This window comes from Urocitellus parryii, chromosome 9, assembly GCF_045843805.1.
Source record: "Urocitellus parryii isolate mUroPar1 chromosome 9, mUroPar1.hap1, whole genome shotgun sequence".
In the NCBI taxonomy this organism is placed as follows: Eukaryota; Metazoa; Chordata; class Mammalia; order Rodentia; family Sciuridae; genus Urocitellus; species Urocitellus parryii.
In genome coordinates, this window is record NC_135539.1 from 29,357,075 (window position 1) to 29,381,310 (window position 24,236).

Here is a 24,236-nt window from a genome sequence, read left to right on the forward strand (position 1 = left end):
CACAGCTGAACTGAATCTTTACCAATAAATGGAGATGAGAATACTTTTTGTTAGCAGAGGTGGGACAAGGACTGTAAGAGAAAGGGGGAGGGGTTCCCTGAACCGGCAGAACTGAGGACAGAAGCCTGGTTGATTCTGGGATAAACAGAAGTTGTGAAAGAGGACATTCCTGCAGAGACAGGTGGAGGGTAGGGGCCCCTGAGACTGCCCGGAGGGGCAACGTTGGACCGTGTGGTTAAGTTGCTGTAGTTGGAGGCAGGCCAGGTCCCTGTGTTGACAAAAGGCTGGGGAGAGACTCAAGCTAGGAAGGATTGTTCTGGAAAATTCTGTCCATGTTTTCGCTTGTTTGTTTTGTTCGGGGCAGATTATAAGTGCTTTATGCTTTTTAACGTGGAGGAAGCTTGGTGGTATAGATGAGGCTATTTGACACTTCTACAAAGAAGTGAGTTCAGACTCTCATAGAATAGGAACATGACCTTACACACATAGATGTCATTCTTATCCAAATCCAGCTTCCTGCTGGGGCACAGTGGTGCATGCCTGTAATCCCAGCAGCTCGGGAGGCTGAGGCAGGAGAATTGCAAGTTCAAAGCCAGCCTCAGCAATGGTGACGTGCTAAGCAACTCAGTGAGACCCTGCCTCTAAATAAAATACAAAAAAAAAAAAAAAAAAGGCTGGGGATGTGGCTCAATGGTTAAGCGGCCCTGGATTCAATCCCCGGCACCAAAAGAAAAAAGAAATTCAGCTTCTTCACTGCAAGAAGATTCACTCTCTGAACTTTTCTTTCAGTCTCTTCACTTTCACCATCAAACACCAGAAGGTTTCTCACTGCCACTGCTGGAACACTCACTTGAACCATCTTGACCTACCTGGCAGGTCTCGGGTCCCTGGCTACAAGTCAGATATTTTCGGATGATACTTCACTTTCCTGGGCTCCAGAGGCTTGTGTACCGTTCCGCTGAGACCGCACTGAAATGGTTTCAGAATCCGTGACACCAGTGACACTTAAAGGACAGGCTTCAAATGTGACATCATCTAGGCCCAGGATAGATTGCAACCTGGCGTCTAAAATGTTGAGAGTTGTTTCAATCTGTTGGATCCAAAGAGAAAGGTCTGCTGGTTTCTCCTCACAAATAGAAGAAAAGTCAAAGTGCACCACAAACTGATTTAGAAATGCCACCAATCTATTCTGTTGAACAGGTGGCACCTTGGTCACATCTATGCCTGAACCCATGAATGGAAGCCTGTCTCATCTCCCTACCGGGTGGGGGACCCAGAGCCCACCCACTGCCTCTCAGGCCTTCCTACTGGAAGGAACAGCATCTCCCCTCTCTTCGCTTGGCCCCTCTATCCACCTTTTATGACCAAGGGCAGATCCACATCCACCCGAAGTCCTCATTACTTTCTAGACCACCCTCTTCCTACTGAGCCATACAGCCTGTGGCTCCTGGAAAGGTCAGTACTAGACTAACCCTGGGGCCACACAGTCCAGCATAACTCTTCATGTGGCCTCAGACCACCTTCCCAGGACCTCCTTGAGGATTTGCTAAGAATGTTGATTTAAGAACCCTACCCAACACCCAAGGGACCAGCCCCTGGGCACAGCTCCCATGATGCTGATCTATTCTCAAATTCAGTTGATTGTTCTGGGAAAACTGAGGGTCATACAAGAAGCGTGACTCTCCAGAGTCTCACTGCCAGTCAGCAGAGCACTGGGCAAGCACCCAGGAGTCAGGACCTCCAGTCCAGGGCTTCTTCCAATGCATGTGAGGATCACCCAACACCAGCAAGTTTTATCCTGAAACTTCTGGAAATGGGGGGATCCCTGCAAAATTAAAAACCCTCTGAGATGAGCGCAGCATCCTCATGGTGTCCCCATCCTCCAACTGGTAAGACAAACCGTAAGCTAAAGTCACCCTGGTGGCCCTGGGCCCATCTCCCGGAGCACAGCAGGGCTCCCTGAAGACTCACACACTCACCCCACTGGACTTTCCATTCAGGAACAAGACGCCCTCCTCAAATCCCAACCTATTCTCTACAGGGGGGACATTACCTGTTCCTCCATCTTGGCTGCCTGGGCAACCCTGGCTCTGCACTCCCCCAGCCTGGCACTGGGGGAACGTGCTGATGTGAGCCACAGCACCCCCTTCCTGTCCCTAAGAACTAAGAACTTCATCTCAATTTCTCTTTCTCTCCTGCTCACTGACCTCCCTCAGTTTCTGAGAAGACAACTAAGTTCTGACTGGCTTCAGAACGCTCCACGACCCACCCCTTCCCCACTGGTTCCCCACGGGGACTGTCCCACAACAAGCAGGTGCTGCGTCCAGCCCCGCACACACCTGGGCACAGTTCCCTTGGGCTGAAACCACTTGTCTCAACCCAGTTGCCTCAGCCAGGGATTCCGGCCCACACTGGCTGTCTTTTCCTTGACTGGGCAGCAGCAGGCTCAACACTGCCCTCTCCCAGAACCTGTTCAGTCCCTTCACTTGCTAAGTCACCTAAGCTATCATTATTTGGTGATAGCACTGGGTGATAAATTGTCCCTACCCTCCCGGTCTCCACCGCAAAACCTGGCAGAGTGCCTGAAGAATGGAGCCCGAACTGGCACGGTGGCATATGCCTATAATCTCAGGTGCTGTGGAGGCTGAAGCAGGAGGATTTCAAGTTTGAGGCCATCATGGGCAATTCACTGAAATCCTAAATCAAAATGAAAAGGACCAGGACTATAGCTCAGTGGTAGAGCCGGGATGCGAAGCCCTGGGTTCCATCACCTACACTGCATTAATAAATGAATGAATGAACGAAATCAGAGAACCAAGAGAGATGATGAGAAGTTGTCCTCCGCCCCCTGCCCGGTCCCAGACTCCGGGACCCGAAAGGCTGCCTTTGGCGCCATCTGGCGGCCAGGGATGCGGAGCTGAGAGCAGACCCCGCGCAGGTATCCCGCGCGGCCTGCGGGGGCGGGTTCCCGCGAGCCCGGGGGAGGGTGTTGGGAACGGTCCAGCTTGGAGAGCCAGTTCCGCGTGGCCCAGGAAAGGCTCGACTCTGGATTCAGGCGGACCCGCCACTCTCCGCGAGCCCTTGAGACCCGATGCCTTCGTTCCCAGTTGGTGGCGGACGCAGACCAGGGATGCTGTGGGTCGCAGGGGAGCCAGAGAAAGCATGTGCGTGCGCGTCCCCCCCCACGCAGCGCCCCGCACCGCACGCGCGCGCGCACGCATGCCCCGACGCTCGCCCGTGCCGGCGGGTCTCCCACGCCACTGCCCGGGAGCTCCCCAGCCAACGGTCCCGGATAAGCAGGCCCTGGCACTCGGCGAACTCGCGTGGGCACAGTGCCGCGTCCCGTTTCCACCGACACCTCGGACGCGGGGACCCCGCCGCGACAGCACCTCTCATGGACGACCCCATGGAGGGAGGGGCGCGGGGGTCTGTGCGACTCAGGCCCGCTGGAGCAGGCTGGGGGCGCCCGGGCCAGGCCGCTCCCACCTGCTGGCCGCGGCGACCAATGAAAACTTGGCCTGGTGATGTCATGCCCCTGCCGGACCGTGGTGACGAAAGTCCGAGGTCACCCGTCTGGGGACCAGCGCAAGCCCACCCGCGGGGGTTCCGGAAGTTTCCACTGCTGCAGCGGAGTGCAGCCTCGCCCAGCAACCTTGAGCGTGTCACCACATTGGCCTTCCTTCTGGGGTGTCCCCGTGTCACCTCTTTCTTCCCTGAGGGTCTCCTTTCCCCGTGGGAGAACCCCTGATTTCCATCAAGATCCTGTGTTCCCGTCTTCATTCCCACAGGTGTCCCCTCAGCCCCAGGAGTGCCCCACGTCACCTTTTCTCCACCAGTGCCACCCTGAAGGGGTCCTCAGTCACACTTTCACGTGTCGCTCCTCCCATGCCACCCCTGGCTGTGTCGGGGCCAGAGAGGCTCAATTATTCAACCCCTCGTCCTAGCAATAACTTCCGAGCCTGCGCTGAGGCTGTCAGTGTGTGGGTCCGTCTGTGAAAGTCGGTTTATCTCTGTCACTACAGGAGACTGTCGCCTGCGTGTGTGTCTATCTCGGCAGGCTTCTGTCCGTCTGTTTGTCACGTGGGTGTCTGCTCCGCCGCTGCGGGTCTTCAGGTCGCGCCTGTCACGGCGTGTCTGTCCGTCTGTGGGCGACTCTCTCTGGAGTGCGTCTGGGCCCCCCGGGTCCACGGGTCTTGGCTCAGAGGGAGGGAGAAGGAGGGGAGGTGGCAGCCCAGGGCAGAGGGGAGGGGCGGGGGCGGAGACAGTGGGCGGGGGCGGGGGCGGGCGGGGGCGCTGTGCGGCCCAGAGGGGTGTGTGCGGGGGGCCGGAGGCGGCGGCTGCCAGAGTCGGCTCAGCCTGCGCCGGGGAACATCGGCCGCCTCCTGCTCCCGGCGCGGCCTGGCCCGGCTCGGCCGCCTCAGGTGAGTCTCCCGCCCCTCCCGGGACCCTCCCCCAGCCGGCGGCCACTCGGCGTGCCGGGGACCGTGCGCCACCGGAGCGATCTAGGCCTCCAAACCTGGCGCCCACCGCGCCCCCGGGCCTGCCCAGCGGCGTCCCCCGCCGCCCCGCACTCCTGGGTAACTCTTCCCTCGCCGCCGCACACTTACCGAAGCCCGCTGGGCCGTCCTCTGCCTCTCCAGAGGTTACAATTCCTGCGGGACCCCCGAGCGCCCCTTCCCCGCTAGCCCCAAGTCTGAGACCACTAGAAGATGACCCCTGTTTGGGGCGGACCCCAAACTGCGCAGGTTCCTGGCGCCCTCCTGGATGCCCCTGTACCCAGAGTGGAGCGACCCCAGAGTCCCTGCGCAGAGCCCAGCCCAGGCCCCCTCCGAGGCCTGGGACCCCCTCCCGCGGAGACTCCGTCTCTATTTTGGGGGAAGGGGACGCTCAGCGGAAGCCCCGAGTTATAATTAGCCCCACTCGGGTTTCCTAGTTAATCTCCAACACCACCACCAACCCCCAGCTCAGGGAGACAGGGCTGGATGAGGGGTGACGGGCGAAGAGGGGGGAGTTCCGACCCGGGGAATTTTGATCCCTTGGCTGGAGATGCCGGAATTGCAGCAGCTGCTACCCCAAAATAGCGCCCCCGCCCTTGCGGCCGGGGATCTCCGGAGCTCCGGGAACACAGGCGTCCCGGCTCGCCCTTCAGGCCCCTGTGTGATACCCGCGAGCTCCCAGGCCCCCACCCCAAGTTCCCGGCTCCCGGGCTCGGGGCGGAGAGCGCAGTCCTCTTCTCGGTCTCTACTGCCCCCCGCCGGCAACAGCGTGTACTGCAACGCCGGGCGGATAGGGTCTCGCATTCTGGGGTCCAGGGCCTACGAACCTGTTCGCTGGGAGTAGGCAAGGCGGGGTTTTGCTGATGGGAACCAACGGGTACCAGCGCGCGATGCCAGACAGCAGATGGGGCGAGGCAGGGTAGGGCAGGATGTGGAGTAGGCAGGATTTGGGGTGCTCCAGGATCTGGAACTCCCACATCTTGAATGTCCAAACCACTTCCCCTAGGGCCAAGGCGCTGGCCAACCCAGGAGAGACTAGGGCTGTGCCTTTAGGCCGCGCAAGTTCCCCCAGCTGGAACCGCCCGTCAGTGAGGGCCCCGCCCCTGTCCTGTGGCCTGTGCGTGGACTGCGGCCTCTGGTGCCCGCGTTGCAAGCACCCTGCCCAGCCCAAGCCACAGAGCCAGAGGAAGGTGAGGGCGGTGGGCTCCACGGGGCCCTGGAGGGTATGCATTGGCAGATCTTCTCTCTGTTACCTGCATTTGTCTGGGTGTGTGTGTGTCTGCCTGCTCTGTCCCCTCTTGCCTGTCTATGTCCTTGTCTCTGCCTGTCTTCTTCCCTCCCTTTATTTTTCTCCTCCTCTTGCCAACCTGCCCCACCTCCTCTGCAGCAAAGAGATAATCCTTGGGCAAGATTGTTACCTAATCTCCTCCCTCCTGGCGGCCTGCAGCCTTTACCCTTTGCCTTTCTTTCTCCCAGCAGACGACCGCCTGCCCTGGCAGCCATGAGGCCCCCGTGGTGTCCCCTGCACACGCCCTCCCTAGCTTCCCCACTCCTTTTCCTCCTCCTCTCTCTCCTGGGAGGAGGGGCCGGGGCTGAGGGCCGAGAGGACCCAGAACTGCTGGTAACTGTCCGTGGGGGTCGGCTGCGGGGCATCCGCCTAAAGGCCCCTGGGGGCCCCGTCTCTGCTTTCCTGGGCATCCCCTTTGCCGAGCCACCTGTGGGGCCCCGCCGCTTTCTACCACCGGAGCCCAAGCGGCCCTGGACAGGGGTGCTGGACGCTACGACCTTCCAGAGTGTCTGCTACCAATATGTGGACACCCTGTACCCTGGATTTGAGGGCTCCGAGATGTGGAACCCCAACCGTGAGCTAAGCGAGGACTGCCTCTACCTCAACGTGTGGACACCATACCCCCGGCCTGCATCCCCCACCCCTGTCCTTGTCTGGATCTATGGTGGTGGCTTCTACAGTGGGGCTTCCTCCTTGGACGTGTATGATGGCCGCTTTCTGGCACAGGTTGAGGGGACTGTGCTGGTGTCCATGAACTACCGAGTGGGAGCCTTTGGCTTCTTAGCTCTGCCAGGGAGCCGAGAGGCCCCAGGCAACGTGGGTCTGCTGGATCAGAGGCTAGCACTGCAGTGGGTGCAAGACAATGTGGCAGCCTTTGGGGGTGACCCAACGTCGGTGACTCTGTTTGGGGAGAGTGCAGGCGCCGCCTCAGTGGGCATGCACCTGCTGTCCCCACCCAGCAGGAGCCTCTTCCATAGGGCTGTGCTGCAGAGCGGTGCACCCAATGGACCCTGGGCCACTGTGGGCATGGGGGAGGCCCGCCGCAGGGCCACACTGCTGGCCCGCCTCGTTGGCTGTCCCCCGGGGGGTTCTGGTGGCAATGACACAGAGCTAGTAGCCTGCCTGCGGACACGGCCAGCTCAAGACCTGGTAGACCACGAGTGGCACGTGCTGCCCACGGAAAGTATCTTCCGCTTTTCCTTCGTGCCTGTGGTGGACGGAGACTTCCTCAGTGACACGCCTGAGGCCCTCATCAATGCTGGAGATTTCCACGGCCTGCAGGTGACTAGTGGCTGTCAGGGGTGGACTGGGTTCCTCTGGGTCTCACCCACCCTGCCCCTTCCCTGCCCCCCAGGGAGCTGGGGATGTGGGCTCCTCCAGACCCAGTCTCAGAGGTCCAGGCTTCCCGGGCCGTGGCCATCCCCTCCCCCTGAGGGCTCAGATCCAAGGGTGGTCAGCAGGGTGGAGAGGACAGGAACTGTGGGTGCATTTCCTTTTTTTCTCAGTCCCTTCCCCAATCTCACTCGACCTCCGTGGTTCTGGGTCTATAACTGTTCATCTCTCTGGCTCTTTGTTTGTCTGTTTCTTTCCACCTGTCTGTCTGTGCCCCTTCCCTCCATCCTGTCCTCCACCCCCAGGTGCTGGTGGGTGTGGTGAAGGATGAGGGCTCCTATTTTCTGGTTTATGGGGTCCCAGGCTTCAGCAAAGACAACGAATCTCTCATCAGTCGGGCCCAGTTCCTGGCTGGGGTGCGGGTCGGGGTCCCCCAGGTGAGTGACCTGGCGGCCGAGGCTGTGGTCCTGCATTACACAGACTGGCTGCACCCTGAGGACCCGGAGCGCCTGAGGGAAGCCATGAGTGCCGTGGTGGGTGACCACAATGTCGTGTGCCCTGCGGCTCAGCTAGCTGGGCGACTGGCAGCCCAGGGGGCCCGAGTCTATGCCTACATCTTTGAACACCGTGCCTCCACGCTCTCCTGGCCCCTCTGGATGGGGGTGCCCCATGGCTACGAGATTGAGTTCATCTTTGGGCTTCCCCTGGACCCCTCACTGAACTACACTGTCCAGGAAAGAATCTTTGCCCAGCGGTTGATGAGATACTGGACCAACTTTGCCCGCACAGGGTCAGCAGCGCTGGGAAAGGGAGGGTCTCTGGGGGCTAGGGGAACAAAGGGAGCACATAGAGGAAAGGCAAGAGAGGAGAGCAAACTTTCACAAAGGAAATGAGACAAAGGGGAAGAGTGGAGAAGACAAAGAAGACCTAGAGAAGGCAGGCAGGATGGGGCCTCCTTCAGAGGAAGGCAAGACAAGAGGTAGATGATCAAGGCCAAGACAAAGGAGTTAGGAGAGTTAGGAGTGGAATGTAGAGCTGGATTAAATTGGACCAACAGTGATTTTCTCCCTCTCCCTCTCTTTCACACACACATACACTCACACACATCGTGCGCGCACAAACACCAGTTTGTCTTAAGAAGAGGGCAACAAATCTGGCATCAAAGCCAAGGTGATGTTTGTAGAGACAGGACAGCATCTGGTTACACAATAAGGGCTCAATAAATCCTAGCATTTTTTTTTTTTTTTAAATGGGAAAAGACAAAGAGCAGAAAAACTGAGGGAAAGGTACAAAAGAGACGAAATGCAGGAGGAAAGGGTTGACTCCTAAATGACGGGGGACACTGGAGAAGGAAAAGAAAGGGTTGGAGCTGGGGTGGAAGGGAGGAATGGTGGCCCCCAAGAGGTTAAAGAGAGCCCAGGGTCAGTAAGGGAATGCTTCCCGCGCCGTCCCCATCTTCGTTCCTCATCTGGGAGCCACAAGCCTGAATGGGACTGAGCCTTCCCTTTCCTTCCGCAGGGACCCCAATGACCCGCGCAACACCAAGGGCCCGCAGTGGCCACCATACACTGCAGGTGCGCAGCAGTACGTGAGCCTCAATCTGCGGCCGCTGGAGGTGCGGCGGGGGCTGCGCGCCCAGGCCTGCGCCTTCTGGAACCGATTTCTACCCAAATTGCTCAGCGCCACTGGTACGCAGGGGCCAGCGGGCAGGGGCTGGGAACAAGGGAGAGAAAGGGGTCGCAAAGAGAAGGGAGTGGGAGCCTGCTGGGTATAACCCCTTTCTTCTCCCCCCAGCCTCGGAGGCTCCCTGCACCTGCCCAGGCCCCGCCCATGGGGAGGCTGCCCCGAGGCCCAGGCCCGGCCTCTCCCTGTCCCTCCTTCTCCTCCACCTCCACCTTTCCCGGCTTCAGCGGCTGTGACCACGGCCTCTTCCCCCTCCGGCCATGGGGGGCCCCTCCTCTTATGCATGGTCGGACCGCGGGGAAAGGCCCTTCTCAGGGACCCAGCGCCCCCTCCCTCCTCAAACCGAGAGACACAAACTGGAAAGTCTCAGGGACCCACACGCCTTTGTTTACGTGGAAATGAAAAAGTCATATATATATATATATATAATTATCCTTTGGAGCTTGAGCCTGATGTGGGGGCAGAGGGAAGACCCGGGGTTGGATAACACCCCCACCCCCTCCAGCGGGGCTATAACCGTCAACCATTTCTGTCTCTCCTCTCTTCCCCACCAACCCATGGATCCTCCCCACTCTGATCCTGTGTGTCCCTCCGGTCTTCTGGTCGTTTCCTCCTCCTCTCCTTTCTACCATATTCCTCTGGCCCCGCCTCCACCTTCGTCCTCCCTCTACTGTCTTTCCTGATCCTCTTTCCACCATCCCACGTGGCCTCCTACATTCCCCGTGCCCCCCCCCGCCCTGCGCTCACGCCCCTCCTCCATGTCTGTTCCCCAATCTTCTCGATGTTGTCGTCCTCCCACCACTTGCCGGGTGCCCTGGCCGCAGACACGCTGGACGAAGCAGAGCGCCAGTGGAAGGCCGAGTTCCACCTCTGGAGCTCCTACATGGTGCACTGGAAGAACCAGTTCGACCATTACAGCAAGCAGGATCGCTGCTCAGACCTGTGACTCCGGCGAGACCCCACGTCCCTCCGCCTCGCCCGGCCCCCTCGCTGTATATATTATTTATTAAAGGGCTGGGATATAACAGACCAGCCCCAGTCCCTGCCCACCCGACCCCGAATCCCCCCGGGGTTCCCCCTCCTCTGCATGTCTCGGGCCGAGCTCCCTCCCCCGCGGTGCCTTCGCCCCTCTGGGCTGCCAATAAACTGTTACAGCCACCGGAATTTGCGAGATTGGGGAGCCGAGGTCTAGGCAGAACGCCAGGATCACCGGGGCCGACTTGGTAGAGGAGTGGGGGGCTGGAAGACGCCTAACTCGCCATCTCCGTAGCGCTGCCCACGGCGCCTGCGCTTAGGGCCCGGTCCCGCCGAATCTCGCGCCTGCGCAGTGAGACTGGCGGATCGGAGCACCAGTGCATGGTGGGAGTCTGTGGGTCTGGGTCGCCTGGTGGCTTGGATTCCGTCCCCGCGCACATGTCTGGGGCCTGTCCTGCCTGCAGCTAGCCCAGCATCTGAGGCTGAGAAAGCATTGGAACCCGGAGTTCTCCCTGCGCCGCTGAAAAGACGCATCTGGCCGCCCTGGCGCCGCTGAAGGACGTCCACCTGGGCCTAGCCCCGCCTTGCCGAGGCGCCGCTCGCCTGGCCCTCCTGTCGGGCCACTACCTCTACTATCACTATGGTTGCGACGGGCTGGACGACCGGGGCTGGGGCTGTGGCTACCGTACTCTGCAAACGCTGTGCTCGTGGCCAGAGGGCCAGTCTACAGGTGTACCTGGATTGGTCGCCATGCAGGCGGCCCTGGAGGACATGGGCGACAAGCCCCCAGGGTTCCGGGGCTCCCAGAGCTGGATCGGCTGCGTAGAAGCCAGCCTCTGCCTCGCACACTTCAGAGGGCCCCAGGGGCGCCTGTGCCATGTGCCCCGTGGAGCAGGGCTTCAAGGGGAGCTGGAGAGGCTTTACTCACACTTCACTTCAGGCGGCGGCCCAGTGATGGTGGGAGGGGATGTGGATGCCCAGTCCAAGGCCCTGCTGGGAGTCTGCCTGGGCCCAGGCACCGAAGCCTATGTCCTGATACTGGACCCTCACTACTGGGGCACTCCAAAACACCCTAGTGAACTACAGGCTGCCAGGCGGGTTGGCTGGCAAGAGGTAAGCACAGCCTTTGACCCCAACTCCTTCTACAACCTGTGCCTGACCAGACCTAACTCTGACAAGAATCAGCACACCCTGGACTGAGACTGATTACATACATGTGCTCTTATTTACTTCCCAGAGGTGTCCCAGCAGAGTGGGACTGTCAGCATCAAAAATAAAGTGGCAAGGCCCAGCTAACCTCAGCCCCTGCTAGTGTCTGGGATGATTTGGGAAGTTGTATAACATTCGCTGAGTTACAAGTCACTACTGAAGTGCTTTTATTGGCAGTATGTCTGAACGTACAAAAAAAATTCTCAGCTGATGGGACAGGGCAATCACAATTACAGATGATAGGAATGGGGGACAGGGGACACAGCTCAAAAGAAATCAACATCATCGGGGGCATCCAGATCACGATATTCCACAATGGCCCTTGGGTCTCCACGAACCATCCTGTAAGATAAGAGGGGAAGCAGGATAAGAATTGAAGGTCCCCAAGTTTTGAAGGAGGCAAGAAAACTTGGACATCTGAGCTCAGTCTCACCTGTTTCGAGGTTTCCCAGGATAACCACCCTGGCCTCGAAAAGCATCATAGTTCCCTCGGCCGGCACCATATGGGGCATGCGGGTAAGGAGGCCCTCCTGTGGGGACTGCAGGGCGGACAGCACCCGCTGTGAGAAAGATCAGTGTTGAATTGAAAACCCTGACCTCAGCCAGGGCCTCAATTTTCTTCCTCCCAGCTACGTGCAACCACTACACCCCTTCAGCTCCCTCCCACACTCACCTCCATAGCCCAAGATGGGCGGCCGGGGCTGACCATAGGGCATCAGGCCCTGGGGAGTCTGGTGTGGGTAGGGGAGTCCCGGGGTCAAGCCTGGGGGGAGTACAACACGGAAAGGGACATGAATTACTGCGGGGAGAGGGGAATGCAAGAACAAATGACTTCTAGAAATAGGCTTGAGGGTGGGGTAGACACTTCTGGGGGGCGGGGTGACAGGAATCCATGGACAGGCAAAGGGGAGATGCAAGACCCCCCATGGATCGTATCTTACTCTGGGCAGGGCCAGGTGGCTGAGCTGGCTTAATTTCAGGCAGAGCCGGGCGCTTAGCATCCGTGAGAAAGTTGTTAAAAAATGCCACCTCTTTCTTTACTTCCTCAATCTTCTCTGCATGCTTGTTGAAGATATGTTTGCGAACAAATTCAGGGCCCTGGGTGGAGAGGAGAGGGTCAGGACAGAGCAAGTGATATGGGTTCCCTCATTCCCAGACCCAACCTGGAAGGCCAACAGCCTCCCTCCTGCTAGGCCAATGACTATTTCCTTCCAGGGCCTTTGGGGGCCTTCCTGTGACCCTCTCCTCCCAACATTCTACCCCACTAATTCTCTAACATCCCAGACCTTAAACTTCTTGCCACTGAGAGGACACAGCCACTTATCCTTGCCCAGTTCCTGGGTGTTCGAGGTGACAAACTTTTCCACTTCTTGCTCAGGGTCCTTGCGACCCATCTTCTGAGCCTCTTCCTCTGAGAGGGATTCCCGCACACTGAGTAGTGGAGTCAGCTTCTCCTCAAAGGTCTTCTGCCACTCCAACACTGTGGTTGGGACCAGAGATAGTTATTCTGGAGACAGGAGCTGGAAGCAAGGGACAGGAAAGGAGGGGAGCAGAGGCCACTGGGGAGAAAATGGGAAACGGAATGGGGCGCTGGAGCGTACCTTCTCCATGACTGATTCGATTGGGAGGCATGGGCCCCCGAACATGGATGATGCCACAACGATTGGGCATCTCGTCCTCGTTGGGGTACTCGCAGGTGTTGTAATAATCCAAGGAATGTACGATGCGCAAATAGAGAAGGAGCTTGTCCAACACCTATGGGCAAAAGGAAGCCACTGGTCACCACTTCCACCCCTTCACTGATGAGCCACCCTGCATACCCCACAGTTATAGCTGGCACCTTGATCAGTTTCTCATCTCGTTCCACGTTGATCTCTGCTGGGTTCCCTTCCTTAGGCGGCTCCTCTGGGGGGGCCCCTCCACTGCTCCCCAGCAGCTCCTCTTCCTCAGCACTCACTTCCTCAATCAGGTAGTCAGTGATATTCTTCAATATTGGGTTTTGCGAAGGCAGACTCTGGTCGGGAGGGAGCCAGAGAAGTAAAGAGCAAACCTTAGCGCAGGGAGCCCAGGGACTGCCAGCAATGGAAGGCACCGTGGAAGGGAAAGGAGTTCAGAGCTCCCTGGATAAATTCTGACCTCCGCCTCCTAACACTTTTCTTATTTTTATACTTGTCCTGCCCTAGCCCACAAACAACGCCATCAGTCTGTCCTGCTGGAAGTTGGACATGTTTCCCAGGGGCAGAAAGGGGCAATTAAGTGAGGATGTGGGTGGGCCCAAGGGATCACTGCTACAGATTAGGGGAGATCAAGGATCAGGAGAATGAGGTGGTATCAGCTGCTTTGGAAACAGCTTCTTGGGCCACTGACTGTTGGCAGAGGAGGTGTCCCAGGCTCAGAGGCCCAGAGCTGAGTCCTGTCATCCAGCGTATGGATCAGCTTGGCTGCCAGCTTGATGTCATTGCGCACTATCTGTTTGTGCTGTGTAATGCCATTGATGTTGCGGACACGACGAGTCAGGTCTCTGTTCACACCGGGGCTCAGTTCACATTCCCGGAGCTAGAAAGAACACAAAATCAGAAAGCTGGCCTACTGTCCCAGAAGCAGCAACTCAGAGACTGACCCCCATTGCGAATATCAGTGATTAGACTGTGAGCTCCCTGAGGACAGGGACCAAAAAGTGTCTGTCTTGTCCTCAGAGCTCATCCAGGAACAGAAGTAAGTAAAACGAGCAGACTGAACACACAAGGGAGTCAGGTCACGTGGGCACAGAGAGCCACAGTCCCATCCTCCGATAAGCCCCACTCCTAGAACTCACTCGGATATTCTGCAGGTTCCAACAGATCTCTTTAATATTAACGCTGCGGTCAAAGGTCACCCAGCCACGACGGAAAAACCTACACAAGAACGAACATCAGCAGGGTCATGGAATGGAGAAGTGCTAGCCATTAACCTCGCCCCTGCATCTTCTCTCCAAGGGGTCCAGTTCCTCACCTCCTCTCGGGTTGAGGCTCCGACAGTGCTACACGCATAAAGCCTGGGTACCGTTTACAAAGCTGCAGGAAGCAAAGTAACAGACCCCATTTAATGATTCAGAACTCACCTCTTCCTCCAATCCCCACTCAGAACCCTGGGGAAGTGCCTTTTAACCCCTCCCATCCTCAGGCAAGGAAAAACCAGCCAAGAGTTCAAGAACACCACCACCTGAGTGCCACAGCGCAAGAGGCAGGGGCCTCCCTTATCAAAGGCAACCACAGCAGCACCAGACCTCCTGTTTCCACCGCTACCCCGAGGACCTGAACCTGGGGCCAGCCCTGCACTAATACCAGCTTCCCCACTCACAGAGATGATCTCCGCCCGGGAGATGTTGGGCGCGATGTTGCGCATGAAGAGGGAACAGGTCTTATGAAGGGGCCGGGGCTTGCACTCCAGCCCAGCAGCGTCCTTGGGCTTCTCCCTGTCCTCCTCTTTGGGCTTCTCCTTCTCCTTTAGTGCTTCTTCTACACGTGAGGGGGTGAGAATGCAGCAGATAGAAGAGCTTTTTACCACCCCCAACCACAGTCACTGTCCCCACCTAACACCTCCCCTCAATTTCATCAGCCCCCTGCCCCACAGAGGCCCATGCAGGAGGAGGACTAGACGCAGAAAGTAAGACCTACCAGCCTCTTCCTTCTCCTCCTCAGCATGGCCACTCTCAGACTCAGACTCCGACTCTGACACACTGCCTTCGTCAAAGCTGTCATCACCGCTGTGTTTCCTGTTCCGTTTCTTACTACTCTGTGGGAGCCATGGCAACAGGGTCAAGTCAAGACAGCCCTGACCACAGCCCTCACCAGCTGCCCCCATGAAAGACACCCCACCTTTTTGGCTTCCTTCTCAGAGTCTTCCTTCTTCTCTTCCTTGTCCCCATCGCCCTCGGACTTCTTAGTTTTATCGTCATTGGAACTATCGTTTTCAGCCTACAGGTAGAGATTCCTGGAGAGTCCTATCTCCCCTTCACCTGCTTCAGAGCCCTTCTCACCCTCCACAGCCAAGTCTAGAGGTCCCCCCTTCCACCGCAGCCAATGCACAGCCCTACTGCCAGCTCCTCTGGAGGCCACACACTAACCTGTTTGCCCTCTTCTTTCTTGTCATCCTTATCGCTGGCCTTGCGCTCTCCATCCCCCAGGCCTGGTCCAGCCCGGCCTTCCTCTTTCTTGTTGGGCTCCCCAGGCTTTCCTGCCTGCTCCTCCTCCTCCTCCTGCTCCAGGATGCGTAGATCATTCTCTGTGCCCCCTTCCATCTTAATCACAGCTACCAACAAAGGCAGAAGTCACAATCCAAGGGCCCTGGCTGCTATCAATCTCCTTCTGTTTCCTAACCCAGATCCCAACCAAACAGCCTCCACCCTATGAGCCAAGTCCACACACCAGCATCCAGCATCTTGACAATGGCGTCAGCTCGGTCTATGTCCAGGAGGAGATTATCAAACCAGCCACTCTCCATAAGCGACAGGAATACCCTCAGTCGGTTTTGCAGGGCCCCCCGGGCCTCCTGCCTACGCTTCCCCACCTCATCTGGGTGGTACTTAGACCGAAACCTAAGAAAGCGGGGAGGGAAAAGACAAAATAGTCACCAGAAGCCAGGGCCAGTCTGTGGGGCGGGGCCCAGGAAAGTCAGGGCATAGCCCCCATCCTCACACCCATAAAAGGTCATAAAAACAGAGAGATTATGGGACAGAGGTGCACTAGAACCACCCAACACCCCAAAAGGAACCAGAGGTTATGCTCTGCAAACACCTGGGGAACAACCAGGAACTAAGAGCTCTGGATTTGCAAAGACCAACAACTACAGGGGGAGGCCAGGGTTGGAGAGGCAGATTTACAGCTTCAAGTCTTTGGGAAACACTAACTTAAACAGGAGTAGTTTCCCAAGCTCCAGAGAGGAGGGCTACAGTAACTGCAGACCCCAAAGAACCTCCCTCTTGTTGCTGACCCCAGACTACAGTCATTATGAGAAAGGTGCCCACCAATTCCCTCCACCCCTCGGTGGAAGACAGAGGAAACCTGAAGTGCACTGGATAGCAAAAGCCAAAAGGCAGGCCATTTTCTCCCCCCTTGGGAAGATAAGCAAGATGGTGAAGGGACAGGAAAAGACCAAAGGGAGAACCAAGTGCCCACACAGCCTCAGGAACTGCCCCCGGGATAGAAAAAGGAGTGCTGGAGGGTTAGGGTGGGGCATGAAAATAAAACATTTCAATAGGACCTTGGGGAGGAAAAAACAGAAGAAATTAGGAATATGAGAAAAAAGAGAAAGGAAGGAGGAAGAGTGAGAAAGGCCCAGAAATTGAAAACCAAGGAAAAAACTAAGCATTAGACAAAATGAAAAAACCAGAAGAAGGAAGTGTTAGGCAGAAAGCAAGAACAGGGACAGAGAAAGAATGAGAGGTGTGTGAGATCAAGACAAGACACACAGGGTAGTCAGGAAGAAGGCACGGTGAGGACAGAACAGAACCACAGTTGAGCAGAGAGGAAAGGAAAGCCGCAGGCGTCATCTCCAGGATCTTTACCTTGGCTGCTTGGTCAAACAGAGCTCAAGATTTAACTAGTGGCGCCCAGGGCCCATGCTGGCTGGTGGGCCACCGGCTGGCTCCTGGCTGGGGCGCCCGGCCCAGATGCCCCACCCCCGCGGGACTCCGCGGTGGGGGCCCTGACTGACTAACTGCCTGAGCAATCACATTCAGCTAAATGCTGCATTGTGCACAGCAGTGCCCTGCCTGTCTGCCTGGCCGGGGCAGCGCGGCTCAGCCCAGGGGCTCATGTATGGGCTGGGTATGGTGGGGGTGGAGGTGGGTTTGCTCCGAGCTCCGTCGATGAGCGGGTGTAGTTCCCAGTTCTGGCTCTTTTCAAGGAGGAGGAGCAGAAAGAGGATGAGGAGGAGGAGGAGCAGGAAGGGGGGAAAAGATGGTTGATTAAAATTAAAACATCCACAAAAGGAAAAAAAATTAAAATTCTTTTTCTGTCAAATGACCCTGAGATCTTTGCTTTTCTTGTCTGGAGTCACTCGTCGCTTTTGGGAGGATGCCACAGCCACGTTGGGTCCTGGTGATCAGGGATGACAATGACCCAATACCAGAAAGTGGGAAGCAATCTGCTGCCCCCAGGAGCCAGGTGGCTCTGGCCAGCTGCCTGGAGGTGTCCCAGGTGAGGACAGTGGAGAAGGGAGATTGGGGGAGCATGGGAGGGGGCCTTGGCAGTCAAAGTAAGGAGGAGACCCCATCAGCCAATGCTGTTATACTTCCCTCCCCCACCCCCAGGAAATTCCAGGTTGGGGAATGGGAGTAGGAGAGGGCTGCAGCCCCACTGGCAGGGCCAGGGGAAACATGCCAGGGAAAGGTGGCAGGGAAGGAGGGGCACTTACCACTCCTCATCTTTATGAGCCAGGAAAAAATCCTGCATCTGCTGCCTGCGAAAATCCAGTTTGTAGTCATTATAGCGTTTGACAGCCTCGGTCTCATCCACAGAGTCATCCAGCGATAGGAGGAATTCTTTGAAGGTCTTCATCACCGGTGGCGGCACACCTAGGTCAATCTCAGCGATGCTGCCCAGCCTGGGGTGGACAGGAAGTCTTGATTGTGGGAGAAGAGGTGGGGGAATAGGGGCACCAAGGTAGCCAGCTGCTCGCCTGCCTGGCCCACCACCCCCAGCACCAAGTGCTACCACCCACAGGCAGCCCTGCTCCCTAGCTTACTCCCCGGCTCCAGCAGCCCAAACTGTTCCCCAAGCCTTCTTCCCAGAACCCCACGTCTTTACCTGGCCTGGATAGGCAGTACGTGGTGCTGCATGATGTGTACATCTGGGTGGCCCCAGGGCTGAGGAGGGCCATAAGTTGGGCCCCCACCACCCCCAGCATAGGGCATGTCATAGCCACTGTGGTATGGGTCAGAGCTGTGCTCATCCCTGAGGGTAGGGGACACAAAAATCAGACAAAGAACCAGAATCATCTTTCCAGAGCACAGAGGAGGGCCAGAGGGAGGGGCACGCACAGAACACAGAACACGTCTCCCACCCAAGAGTTTAAAGGACTAAGAAACAATGGTCATATGAGTCTGAGAGAAGAAAACGAGCAGCTTTCTGCAGAGGCAAGGGAAGGGAGCCGAGGCCCCGGAACCAACACTGAAGAAGAGAAGCTGAAGCCAACTCACCAGTCTCGCCTCAGGCGCTTCTGTGGGGGGCTGAGCTCATGGCGCGGAGGAGAGAAGCGCTCCCGACGATTCCGGTCATAGTCTCGATATTCACCCCGACTGCGGCGTTCCCGGCCCCGGTCCCACTCCCTGGACAGAAGAAACAAAAGGAGTAATGACAATGAAAGACACAGCTGAACAGGCCGAGGCCACCATCCTGGGCAGGCCCTTCCTATCCTGACACAAAACGCCAAAAACCATGAAATGACTCTCTAAACACAAAGACTCACCTCCTTCCATCACTGTGGCCTCCCCCACCCCAGCCCACTGAACTTTCCCCACTGGTGGGTGAGGGCATGGCTCAGTGGTAGAGAGCACGCCCACTGTGCCCAGGCCCTGGCTTCTAGCCCTGGCACCACAAAGAAAAAAAATCCTATATATTTTTTGGTCACCTCGAATTAGCTTGTCAGAACTGAGCCTGTGGTTCCCACCATTATGGGCCCAAACTTGTTTCCTGCTCCCTACCACCTACTGTCTCAGAAAAAATTACCAGCTACACAGTTATCAAGCATTATCCTCACCATTGATGTTATTGTTTCTCCGCCATCCCCAGCCTTGGCCCTGAGTCCTTGTCCCTGTCCTTTCTCCAGCACTGGTTACCTGTTCTACGTTCTCCCCTTCTCTCTGTCAAAGTAATCCTTCCCAAACACAAACCTGATTACACCATGTCCCCCTTGCTTAAATGCCACTAAATAACCTCTTCAAAACTCTGGCTTTCCTGCCTGTCACTCCAATCTCCCCACTGGTAACCAGCCACTTCCAATCTCATCTTTTGTGTGTGTGGGGGGGGGGGGGGCAGGAGAGACACTAGGGATTGAATCTAAGCCTTTTTATTTTTAGCCGGAGCCTCCCTAAATTGCTGAGGCTGGCCTTGAACTTGTGATCCTCCAGCCTCAGCCTCCCCAATCTATGGGATTACAGGCCTGTGCCACTATGTCTGGTTCCCAACCCCATCTTTTTTTGTTTGTTTGTTCTTTTTAGTTATACATGGCAGTAGAAATTATTCTGGTACATTAAACATACATGGAGTATAACTTCCCATTCTTGTGGTTGTACAAGATGTGGAGTTACACTGATCAAGTATTCATATATGAACACAGGAAAGTGATGTCCAATTCATTCTACAGTCTTTCCTATTCTCATCCCTCTTCCCTTCCCTTCCCTTCATTCCCTTTTTCTAATGTAATAAATTTCTATTCTTCCCTTCTTCTTCCTTATTATGTGTAAACATCTGCATATCAGAAAGAACTTTCCACCTTTAGTTTTTTATGATTCCCAATCTCAACAACAAAAAAAAAAAAAAAAAAAAATCTTTGCTCTTGAGACCCACTTTATATGCTTAGGGGGAATTTTATTTTTATTTTATTTGATGGTTCTGGAGATGGAACCCTGGGCCTCACACATAATAAGCCAGCACTCTCACTGAGCTGTACCCTGAGCCCTACTCTTACAAATTACTTAAGATAACAAAGAGGTTTTGCTTATGTGTGTTGTGTCTATCAACACCCTCTACATTTAAAGTTAAGACAATTTAATACTTAGGAATATAAATATAAATTATAAAGATATAAATTTCATGTTTTTATGAAAAACTACCATTTAAAAAAAAAGTGCCATTGTTTTTACATGTTTACAAATCTCTTCAAGATATGGCTTAAGAGAAGATAGCTTCTGCATTTAATTTGTTGGTCATTATTTAGTCTTTTTATTTTTTGAGACAGGGTTTTGCTAAGTTGCTGCGTCTGGTCCTAAACTTGTGATTTTCCTGCCTTAGCTTTCATTGTTGCAAGGATTACAGGCATGCACCATCATTTCCAGCTCTGCCTCAGTTTTCTTTAAGGGTAGTTAGAATGTTCAACCTACGACCAGTGAACATTCTATTCTCTGCTACATTCATTTTACCCCATGTTTTACCTTGCTCTTGACATGTCTCTTAATACAATATCAAAATATCATACTCCTTAGTATATTACTTATCTGATCAGAAAAGTCTAAGTACTGAGAAGCTGTCAAGCTCACATTGGCAGATACAAGTATTCGAAAATATTAATTTTTTACTAGAAAGATCTATGTCATCATTGGCAACAAATTCTGACAACTTTTTTCAAAGTAACAGGGTCTCTTAATTCACTTTCCCAAACTGTCAGGACAAATTACCAAATATGAACCAACACTGAAAACCATTCAAATAAAATGGCATCAAATAGAAAAAGTTCAGTTCAGTTCAACTCACACAACTGCTCTTGCTCAAGAAAACCACAGTCTTTCTATATTCAAAATGGTTTATGAATATTTCTCATTTCATCATAGGTACTGAAAAGATGTACACATATTCAAGTCATCAAATGAAAATCTGTAATTGTTTTTATCAAGAATATTTTTTTAAATATTTATTTTTTATTTTTCAGCAGACACAACATCTTTGTTTGTATGTGGTGCTGAGAATCGAACCCAGGCCGCACGCATGCCAGGCGAGCGCGCTACCGCTTGAGCCACATCCCCAGCCCTTTATCAAGAATATTAAATGAAATTGGTTTTGTTTTTTTTAAACGCTGTTGTACCCCCAGTTTTACCCACCATTACCAGAGAGCCATCAATTAAAACAATGCTATCTCAGTTGACCATAAAGACAATTTTAGGCTGGTGATGTGGCTCAAGCAGTATCGCGCTCGCCTGGCATGTGCGGGGCACTGGGTTCGATCCTCAGCACCACATACAATTAAAATAAAGATGCTGTGTCCACTGAAAACTAAAAAATAAATATTAAAAAATTCTCTCTCTTTAGAAAAAAAAAATTTTTAGCCTCCTGTGGTGACACATGCCTGTAATCCCAGAGAATTCCAAGGAAGCTGAGGCAGGAGAATTCCAAGATCCCAGCCAGACTCGGCATTTTAGTGAGGTCCTAAGCAACTTAGCAAGACCCCCACCTTGAAACAAAAAGAAATGGGGCCAGGCACGGTTGTGCACACTTGTAATCCCAGCAGCTCAGGAGGCTAAGGCAGGAGGATCATGAGTCCAAAGCCAGCCTCAGTAAAAAGCAAGGTACTAAACAACTCAGTGAGATCCTGTCTCTAAATAAAATACAAAAAAGAGCTGGGGATGTGGCTCAATGGTCAAGCGCCCCTGAATTCAATCCCTGGTACCAAAAATAAGAAAAAAAAAATATGGATGTGGCTCAGTGGTTAAGCACTCCTGAGTTCAATCCCCAGTACCACCACCCCCCACCCAAAATTTTAGCCTCACAGACGGACTAGGGTTTTAGGCATTTTGCGAACCACTAACACTGACCAAACCTGAATCCATGCTGATCTGCAAACATCACGTACACAACACCCACCTGTTCCCGTTAGTAGTGTCTAAGGAATTCCCACTCACCTTTCCAAGTCTAGTTAATTATCACTATCCTACATCTCTCTCTCACACCCCACCTCCAGCACTACTCCCCCGCCTGGAACATCTGTTCCCTCAACACTTACCATCTTCCCTATGTTCTTACATATATGCATTTGCAGCATGCACCCAAGGTCATTTTGGCCCCCATGCCAAGCAGCCCCACACAGCTTCTAAGAGCAGTAACTACATCTTATCTAGTTTCACAATTCAGAATAGCATCTTTAATATTCCCCTTAGAAACCACCACCTGAACCTGGACAAGATGGTGCATGCCCATAATCCCAGCAGCTTGGGAGGCTGAGGCAGGAGGATCATGAGTTCAAAACCAGCCTCAAAAAAGGTGAGGCAATTAGCAACTCATTGAGACTCTGTCTCTAATAAATGAATAAATTCTATCACAAGTCATTTCAAACTTTCTTCAAAATCGAGCCACTCTTAGCTCATTCAAACCTAATCAATTAATCCAATTGGCGCTGCCCAAAGAGTTCTAAGATTTTAGGCAAAAGGATTATAAGAAATTTAAGCATGGTTTGCAGGAGAACTGGTCTACAATCTCTCTTATCTAATCAATTCCATATTATCCTTTCTCTGAACCAATCTTTTTGAGGTATAATTTACAAACAAGATCCCAGCAGCTTGGGAGGCTGAGGCAGAGGATCATGAGTTCAAAGCCAGCCTCAGCAAAGGTCATTAGCAACTCAGTAAGACTCTGACTCTAAATAAAATTGAAAACAGGGCTGGGGATGTCGCTCAGTGGTTGAGTGACCCCGAGTTCAATCCCCAGTACCCTCCCCGCCATAAAAACAAACAAACAAAAACTCTCACTTTGGGGTCCCTGTGTAAACAATATTTTTCATCCTCAAAGTTCTAGTGCTTTGATCTTGAGGATTTTTCAAAAATTAAGCCACGGCTAGTTCTTTGGCAACAGCAAATAAGCTAAACCACAGAAAACGGTCCGACGACGAACTTCACTAGGGTCCGTCCTAGCTAAACTAGGGGGAAAGGCAATGAGGGCGGGGCGGGGCAGGAAACCCGGGAGGTAGGGGACACAATTACCGATCATTCCAGTCGTCTCCTCGCCGCCTTTCGTCTCTTTCTCGGGATCGGTCGTAGTCGCTGCGCTCTCTTCTGAACTTGTCCCTGCGCCTTCGATCGTATTCGTCGTCACTGTCACCCATGGCGCGGTCTGAGGGGGCCAAAGGCCCGGGGAGGAGGGGCAGGGAGTTGAGCAAGGACTAGAAGAGTGACGGTCCCCCAGGGCCAGTACGCCCGCCTCCCTCCTTCCAAAGCTAGCCTTCCGCGGCCCGCCATCCCGGATGGCTCCCACTCGCCCCGAGGGTCTCCTGGTCGCCCGCGGGCAGAGTCCCCGGCCTCAGGCCGCACCAGCCGGACCCCCAGTTCGCCTCTCCCCTCCCCCACCTGGGAGCGGTCGCGGCCGTTGGTCGCGCGGGAGGGCGGGCTTGTCTTCCAGGCGACACGGGCGCGCGACGAGGGAGGCGCAGAGGGTGAGAGTGAGGCGCAGGGCTCTCAGCCAGGGGGCCGAAAACAAGGGAGGAGAGGGAGACCACAGAGAATGGGCGGTCGCGCACACCGCTAGCGCTGCGCCTGCGTCACGGGCAGGGCTCTGACCAGACCACAAACGGGCCACGCGCGGCCCGAACTGGAACCAAAGGGCCGCGAAGAGGGGAAAATAAGGAGTGACGGGAAGGGGCGGAGACATGGAAGTCTCGCGCGCTTCCGCGACGAGAACTACGCGAACGCGAATGCGAAGGAACTACGGGAGCCGAGCTGGATCAACGTGGGTCTCGCGAAAACGGTACCGCCTTCAGAGCCTGAAGGTAGCGCGTCCTTGGGCGCAGGAGGAGGGTGGTGTTTCCCCACGGCACTCAGAGTCAGTTCGCATCCCGCCGGTTCCCTCTGTGCACATTGTGCACCCGGCGCCTCCTGACCTCCCCGGCGGGGTGGTTTCACCCCCTCGTCGCGCAGGGCACGGGCTTGGGGAACCTAAGCGTTTAGGGACTAGAGGATAGAAGCAACCATTTTAAAGCATCTCTTCCCACCATTTTCTGCACCCACCAGAGAACCAGCCTTTATTGGTGCCGCAGAAAGCGCCACCTGCAAAACCCCGTTGTTCCTCCTCTCCTTGTACAAAGACGGCCGCAAAATGGACAAATCTAAATATACTTTGACTACAGAAGCTGGAGGTCACACCGCTGAGCAACAAGCAGGATCTGGCCTGTCCCGAAATACATGCAACAGCACCCCCAGGGAAAAACCCAAGTCCCCTCACAAAGAATGGACCGTGAGGCTCAAGTGTGGCAAATACTGCCTCCCTGAAGCAGCCTCTCTACCGTACTGAGAAGAGGTGTCTTCACAACAAAACACAGAATTTTTAAAATACAAATTTAAAAAATGTAGTACAGGACTGGAGGTGCAGCCTAGCATGCTTGAGGCTCTGGGTTCCATCCCTAGCACCACCACCCCCCAAAAAAAATTACAGTAGAACTGCAACTGGTGAAGCCAGATTTAAAATTAGGTAGGTAGTCAGTGTAGTTAAGTAAATCGGGTCTAATATAATATCGAGTGAAATCTAAAATGGAGGCCATGCTGATGATTCTGAGAAACAGGACAACTCATGGAA

General features: G+C 54.7%; 3 protein-coding genes and 1 pseudogene across 5 annotated transcripts; 2 read left to right on the forward strand and 2 right to left on the reverse strand.

Annotated features, from left to right (window-relative positions):
- Nucleotides 1-710: 710 nt before the first annotated feature.
- LOC113199973 (WASH complex subunit 3 pseudogene) lies at nt 711-3,396 on the reverse strand (annotated as a pseudogene).
- A 927-nt stretch (nt 3,397-4,323) lies between these two features.
- On the forward strand, nt 4,324-10,354 carry Ache (acetylcholinesterase (Yt blood group)). 3 transcript variants are annotated; one of them, XM_026413226.2, is made up of 6 exons: nt 4,341-4,421; nt 5,503-5,686; nt 5,976-7,065; nt 7,422-7,906; nt 8,635-8,804; nt 9,624-10,354. In XM_026413226.2, exons 3-6 carry the CDS (start codon nt 5,998-6,000, stop codon nt 9,743-9,745), a joined length of 1,845 nt encoding a protein of 614 aa, XP_026269011.2. In that variant the 5' UTR covers nt 4,341-4,421; nt 5,503-5,686; nt 5,976-5,997; the 3' UTR covers nt 9,746-10,354. The 3 variants fall into 3 exon arrangements, with proteins under 3 accessions (XP_026269010.2, XP_026269011.2, XP_026269009.2); XM_026413225.2 differs by lacking the exon at nt 5,503-5,686 and having other exon boundaries at nt 4,324-4,421; nt 5,973-7,065; XM_026413224.2 differs by lacking the exon at nt 5,503-5,686 and having other exon boundaries at nt 4,347-4,421.
- A 78-nt stretch (nt 10,355-10,432) lies between these two features.
- On the forward strand, nt 10,433-11,075 carry Ufsp1 (UFM1 specific peptidase 1). The gene has a single exon (XM_026413200.2). The coding sequence runs from the start codon at nt 10,525-10,527 to the stop codon at nt 10,972-10,974; it is 450 nt and encodes a 149-aa protein (XP_026268985.2). The 5' UTR covers nt 10,433-10,524; the 3' UTR covers nt 10,975-11,075.
- Nucleotides 11,076-11,147: 72 nt separating this feature from the next.
- Nucleotides 11,148-23,271, reverse strand: Srrt (serrate, RNA effector molecule). The gene is made up of 20 exons (XM_026413223.2): nt 23,015-23,271; nt 22,652-22,781; nt 18,164-18,292; nt 17,772-17,918; nt 17,380-17,568; nt 15,390-15,559; nt 15,089-15,273; nt 14,841-14,939; nt 14,640-14,757; nt 14,323-14,480; nt 13,975-14,036; nt 13,799-13,877; nt 13,351-13,539; nt 12,824-12,997; nt 12,585-12,738; nt 12,270-12,463; nt 11,925-12,081; nt 11,657-11,746; nt 11,417-11,543; nt 11,148-11,325 (listed from the first exon to the last, which is right to left on the reverse strand). Exons 2-20 carry the CDS (start codon nt 22,771-22,773, stop codon nt 11,250-11,252), a joined length of 2,619 nt encoding a protein of 872 aa, XP_026269008.1. The 5' UTR covers nt 22,774-22,781; nt 23,015-23,271; the 3' UTR covers nt 11,148-11,249.
- Nucleotides 23,272-24,236: the final 965 nt, after the last annotated feature.

Excerpts from the sequence above, each read along its gene's own strand:
- Ufsp1 (XM_026413200.2), top strand. The coding sequence starts at position 10,525 with ATGCAGGCGGCCCTGGAGGACATGGGCGACAAGCCCCCAGGGTTCCGG.
- Ache (XM_026413225.2), top strand. The coding sequence starts at position 5,998 with ATGAGGCCCCCGTGGTGTCCCCTGCACACGCCCTCCCTAGCTTCCCCA. Across the intron at positions 7,066-7,421 it reads GAGATTTCCACGGCCTGCAG|GTGCTGGTGGGTGTGGTGAA; the intron begins GTGACTAGTGGC and ends CTCCACCCCCAG. Across the intron at positions 8,805-9,623 it reads CAAATTGCTCAGCGCCACTG|ACACGCTGGACGAAGCAGAG; the intron begins GTACGCAGGGGC and ends CCCTGGCCGCAG.
- Srrt (XM_026413223.2), bottom strand. The coding sequence starts at position 22,773 with ATGGGTGACAGTGACGACGAATACGATCGAAGGCGCAGGGACAAGTTC. Across the intron at positions 13,540-13,798 it reads GGAACCTGCAGAATATCCGA|CTCCGGGAATGTGAACTGAG; the intron begins GTGAGTTCTAGG and ends TGTTCTTTCTAG. Across the intron at positions 12,739-12,823 it reads GAGATGAGAAACTGATCAAG|GTGTTGGACAAGCTCCTTCT; the intron begins GTGCCAGCTATA and ends TTTTGCCCATAG.